Here is a 6,229-nt window from a genome sequence, read left to right as displayed (position 1 = left end):
GTTTGTAGATTATATGTGTAAGTGAGATCATGTCTGTCAATTTAGTTTTCAGTTAAATTACAATATAAATCAAACTACATATTTAATATCATATGCGAGGCCAATCATATGTGAGAATACTATAACTGCTTTTATCGTCCCTCGTTCTATAAACATTTAATCAATTACAAAATGTTGTTTAGCAAAGTAGACATCGGTGTTATTACACTTAAATCCGAAAATTCATTGAAACCGACAACGGAAGTTTTTGAAAAGAAGGAGCAAATGTAGATTAAGTAAAACATAAATAACTAGTAGATATTTTTAACTGTAGTGATCCAAACACCAAAATTCATTACGTGAGGGGTTTGAAATCTTGTAATTAAACCAGTGCGCTAACAATTGTTATGACTATAATTTTGGATTTTTATGTTCTGTGAAGTCTAGATAGGTTATCAGTGAGAAAGAGGATAATAGGGAAAAACGTTCCAAATAAAGAATAGGAATGAGTGTGAGCGTTTATGTAGAAATATGGTGAGATTGCATTATGTGCTGTGAAGCGTACTGTATACGATGTCGCTGCTCACAGAGTGGTTTTGTGATATCCATTGTCGCTATAAGACGATTAAATAGGTTTCAAGTAGTAACATACATATATAGACACACTCATTACACATACACACACACGCACACGCACACACATACACACAAACTCATATATGTATACGTATGTAGTGTAGGTATGTTTGTATGTGTATATATGCGAACTTTATAATAACCGCATGGCGATCTATGAAATGCTTCATATATTCTGAATAACAGTTTATATTTTGTTATATTGGTCCATTTTTCGTTGCACATTGGCTTTCATTTCTCCCATTAATGTTATGTAATGTTCGTGCACATACACAAGCTGTGGCTACTTCAATCACGCTTGGTTTGTACACATACAATCCATCGACACATTCACCTGTACGTTTGAGGACAGACATTTTATTATATACTGTTACACATTGATGATTGTTGTCAAGGTCTAGACAGTGTCCATAGCGACACACTACTTCAGTACGTGATGGAGGGAAAACTGTTGAATCATGAGTAGTAGTCAGGTACCATGGGCAGGTTGAACGTTCAAGGATAATATCAGTAGAAAGAGATTTTGGGCAAAATTTATCACCGTCGTTGAGCCTTGGCTGTCTACTTCCAGTTGAAGCCATTTCAGCGGGTAGAAAAAATTTATTGCCAACGGCTGCACTGGAGAGTCTCTCGTATCGGACTTTCAAATCTGTTGGTATTTTGTATTTGGTCGTAAATGACGCCGAAATTATGAACAAGATGGCGTTGAAGAAGAGGAATAATACAAAGTGGATAAATACCTGTAAGACAGAAAGTATTTCTGTTAAGTGAAATATTTTATTTTCTAAAATATATATTAATAGCGTTAAACAATATGATAAAATCTAACGTACGTCAAACTTATTGACAAAAAGCTTACCACGGAAGTATCAGTTACTATCCATATAATGTGAGTGATATTAGAGCGGAGTATAGTATAGAAAGTAGGTGCGGCAGTAGACACGTTTAATATCCTAGGTCACATGGTCACTTGCTTTATTACTTAATTTATATACTGGTGAGGGTGTACAGGATAAAAGCTGATACGCTGTACTTTTCAATAAATATCGCTAATTATCTTTCATCTTTTACTTGTTTCAGCCATTAGACCGCGGCCATGCTGGAGCGCCGCCTCGAAAAAATTTTAGTCGAATGATTCGACCCTGGTACTTTATAATACAGTTCTATATTTATGAATATTATTTACATTCGACGGATATTTGTCCTCATCTTGTTTGTTGTTAACACAACGTTTCGGCTGATATACTCTCCAGCCTTCTTCATGTGTCTTGGAGAAATTTCGAACCTGGGTTCTCATTCCTAAGGTATTTTTTGATGTTCTTGTTATTATTATTATTATTATTATTATTATCATTCAGGTCACTGCTTGGAATCTAACTTGGAATCTTGGGGTTAGTAGTCCGCGCTCTTAACCACTAGGCCATATGCTGTGAGAGTGAACTATATATTTTTATACTTTATATTTTTAAGCTTCATGCATATTCTATTGGTTAGGGGCACATAAACATACCAACACCAGTTGTCGAATAGTGATGGGAGACAAACACTGATACACACACACACCTTTCGTCATCTTCAGTCACAATTAGTGGTGATAATTTTTTTTCTTTCTCTATGGTGTTATGTTGCGTCTAACTGCTTATATCAATTTATATATACACATACACCGGGCTTCTTTCAGTTTCCATCTACCAAATCTACTCACAAAGATTTCGTCGGTGCAGGGCTATAGAAGAGTGCTCACAAATGTGTGTAATTTTTATTTTTTAAATGAGGATTGTTTAAAACACTACATACAAGATTCTTTCCCACTCTAGGCACAAGGCCCGAAATTTTTGGAGAGGGTGCCAGTTAATTAGATCAACCCCCAGAGGCAACTGGTACTTAATTTATCGACCCTCGAAAGGATGAAAGGCAAAGTCGACCTCAGGGAAATTTGAACTCAGAACGTAAAGACACGAAATACCGCTAAGCATTTCACCCGGCGTGCTAACGTTTCTGCCAGCTCGCCGCCCTAAACTTTAAACAATATTACCCTTGGAACACAGTGAGCCCCCTCCCCAAAAATTTTGAGCTTTGAGCTTAGTGTAGAAAAGAATATTACCCTTGGAATAATGTGGAAGTCATTCTCCATTTTTTTCTTTTTTTTACTTTTCTTTTATGTGAAGAAAGTAAATTATAAGAGTTCTAGGTTTTAATGTTTCGAAATAATTAAATGACAACTTAATCGTAAAATGTAAAATTTTCATATGTTAGACTTAGGGCAAATGAGAAATAAACTATGGAATTACTTCGGAGACATAATCTATTATAGATACAAAAATAGACCTTAAAAGGTGTCATTAATAAACTGCCGAACGAAATTTAAATCATAATGTTTTGTCAAAAATTATTATATTGTTTATATCATTTTTCACACAAATGAATTATAAATCTAAGTGCAATAATAATAGTAGGAATACAGTCTTTCTGAATACAGCATTCAGCTGAGTAGCTACTCTGCTTTGTTCACTGTGGATGGCTGGTTCAAATCCCGCCTCATTCAATTTTCTCAGATATGAGCATAAGGACATAATATGTATCTAGAAATTTGCCGAAGACCTATGAAGATAGTATTAATGTAAAGGAAAAGGTACAGAGATGATATTTTCGACGTTGCTCCATACATAAGACTTTTCAAGCACTAAGAAATATTCTTCATATTGGTTTCAGATTTTGGCTCAAAGCTGGCAGTTTTGGATTAGGAGGTTGGTCGATTACATCGATCCCAGTGTTCAACTGGTACTGATTCCCAAAAGGATGAAAAGCAAAGTGGACCTCGGCGGAATTCGAACTGAGAACGTAAAGACGGATGAAATGCCGCTAAGCATTTTGCCCGGTGTACTTACAACCTCGACAACTTGTTACCTTAAATATTCTCCATATTACATTTATATAATATCGCTTATCCCTGATTATTTGTAACTAAGAAAAATTTGAATGAACATGTTTTCTAGTATACAAATGAAATATTTCATTAAAACTCCATCACCAACATGTAGGTGAAGAAGCAAGCAAACTGCCACAGTTCATCTTGGATTGGTGCTTCTTTGTGTATATTGGACCAATGACTTTTTCAACGTCATTTAAAAAAATATATATTTGTGTATGTGGACAGATAGAAATAAGTAAATCATATATAAATATCACACAATATCATTTATTCATTATCACTTACTTTAGTTAGGTCCATTATAATTCTTGTTGAGTGGATGAGATCTTTAGATTTATGTGTAGTTTTTTCAATTCAGGCCTGAGTGTGTAATGTTCGTTTTTATTGAAATATTCATTCTTAATGAATCCGTCTACTTTGAAGTGGCTTATATATGATATTAAACACAGGCAGTGGAATAGCCATTGATAAATCGTAATGCATGAAATAATTTAATTTTATAAATATATTAAGAAGGAACAAACTAAACTACGGAATAATATTCTTCCGGTAAAATAATAAATCGGGTGATATTGTATCACTTATCGGAAACGAATTCAATTGCTGAGAGCTGCATAACTACATAAAAGATCAAGGTAACCAGGACATATCTAAAGCGTCATTATTATTAGAGTGAATCACCAGTCAAATCTATTAGCTATGGGTAGGTTTTCATTGTTGTTCTTTCCGTACTTATAGATGGTTGGCACTCCGTCGGTTACGACGACGAGGGTTCCAGTTGATCCGATCAACGGAACAACCTGCTCGTGAAATTAACGTGCAAGTGGCTGAACACTCCACAGACACGTGTACCTTTAACGTAGTTCTCGGGGATATTCAGCGTGACACAGTGTGACAAGGCTAACCCTTTGAAATACAGGTACAACAGTGGAGGCGTAATGGCCCAGTAGTTAGGGCAGCGGACTCGCGGTCATAGGATCGCTGTTTCGATTCCCAGACCGGGCGTTGTGAGTGTTTATTGAGCGAAAACACCTAAAAGCTCCACAAGGCTCCGGCAGGAGATGGTGGCGAACCCTGCTGTACTCTTCCACCACAACTTTCTCTCACTCTTACTTCCTGTTTTGCCTGTAATTCAAAGGGCCAGCCTTGTCACGCTGAATATCCGAGAACTACGTTAAGGGTACACGTGTCTGTGGAGTGCTCAGCCACTTGCACGTTAATTTCACGTCGTCGTAACTTATAGATACTATGGGGATAATCATTACCTTTCGTAATTTGAATATTTTAAATTCATAATTTTTCCCTCCAGCCATGGGTTGTAGAAAATTGATTGGTGAAAAAAATTAATTGCAATATTTATCCAATTATTTGATTGGAGTCGTACTGCTGATTAAATAATATTTGCTATCATATCAATCGCATTTAATTGCAGTTAGTTGCAACATTTCAAATGGCTCATACTTCATTCCACGTTCAATTAACAAATACAGCGTTCTCTTATTATTTGAGGAATTGTATTGACGCTTTCTTCTAACTGCTGAGAATGATTCATATTCTGTCGTGCTTAGGAATTGACGATTATGTATGTTGTCAAATGTTGACGGTTGATTCGGACAGCTGAGAATAATACACATTCTATCATACTTGGAAAATGGCTATTATGTATGTTGTCATATAACCGCTGTCGAGTGTTGACACTTGGTTAGGACTGCTGAGAATGATTCACACATTCTGTCGTGTTTAGGAATTGGCCATTGTGTATGTTGTCAAATAATCGCTGTGGAGTGATTCTTAATTCTGACTCCCGAGAATGATTCGCACTTTCTGTCTTCAAGTCATTGAATCGTAACATCGCCTGCAACGCGATTATATCTTGTATTCCGCTCCAACATTTTAACTGAATCTGACTGTAGAGACTGACGAGACCTCGATCGGTCTTACCTGAGATTCGAAATCGAATCTAGAAATTCTCCCACGCCATACGGCTGGGAGGAACACAGATTTATGTGTTTTTCACTTGGCTCTCTACCTTTTCTATGCCATGAAAAGATGAAATAGATAATGAATGACCTATATTAATTTAACCATTGTTAGAACAGTATATCTCCTTTTCGAGCTGGTCTGCATACTTATAAATGCAAGCAGTTCCAAGCAGACTACTAGAGGCAAAATGACAGAGGAAGAGAGAAAATGTTCCCGTGTGGCGATCGGCGGCTATAATATTTCACCATACAACTTCCTACTCCTGTCTCTCACTTGTTCACAGGCGCCGTTCTAACAAACATCACTCTGTCTATCTCTTTCGTGCTACTACAGCGATAGGAACATTATACACTCTCATACAAAGAAAAACTAACTCTCTATTATTTTATACACGCCTGCTCGTCGTGTTTTGTCTATGCATAATAAGTAACGGTAAATATAATTTGGAGTCAACATCAGCTTCGTCCACTGTCCTTATTTCCTCGAGATCCAGCACATCGATATTCACATCATCCTCCCCTTCAGCATCGTACCCATTACAAGACTTTCACCAGCGGGGTGTCGAACTATCTTCTGATTAAACTTTGGCGAAATATAATTTATTTTAAACTAACCCAGGCCGCATGAAAACGAGCAAATCGTCAGAAAATATTTTAACCAAACAGACAGTGAGTATGTATGGAAATGCAGGTGTTGGGA

General features: G+C 36.5%; 1 protein-coding gene across 1 annotated transcript; it reads right to left on the bottom strand.

Moving 5' to 3' along the window:
• Positions 1-812: 812 nt before the first annotated feature.
• On the bottom strand, positions 813-3,847 carry LOC106868536 (interleukin 17-like protein). The gene is made up of 3 exons (XM_052974648.1): positions 3,833-3,847; positions 3,523-3,579; positions 813-1,355 (listed from the first exon to the last, which is right to left on the bottom strand). Exons 1-3 carry the CDS (start codon positions 3,845-3,847, stop codon positions 813-815), a joined length of 615 nt encoding a protein of 204 aa, XP_052830608.1.
• Positions 3,848-6,229: the final 2,382 nt, after the last annotated feature.

Source organism: Octopus bimaculoides, chromosome 1, assembly GCF_001194135.2.
Source record: "Octopus bimaculoides isolate UCB-OBI-ISO-001 chromosome 1, ASM119413v2, whole genome shotgun sequence".
Taxonomy (NCBI): domain Eukaryota; kingdom Metazoa; phylum Mollusca; class Cephalopoda; order Octopoda; family Octopodidae; genus Octopus; species Octopus bimaculoides.
The sequence above is the reverse complement of the archived record's forward strand: the minus strand, read 5'-3'. Positions and strand labels throughout refer to the sequence as shown.

Excerpts from the sequence above, each read along its gene's own strand:
- LOC106868536 (XM_052974648.1), bottom strand. Across the intron at positions 1,356-3,522 it reads TAATATGGAGAATATTTAAG|GTATTTATCCACTTTGTATT; the intron begins GTAACAAGTTGT and ends TCTGTCTTACAG.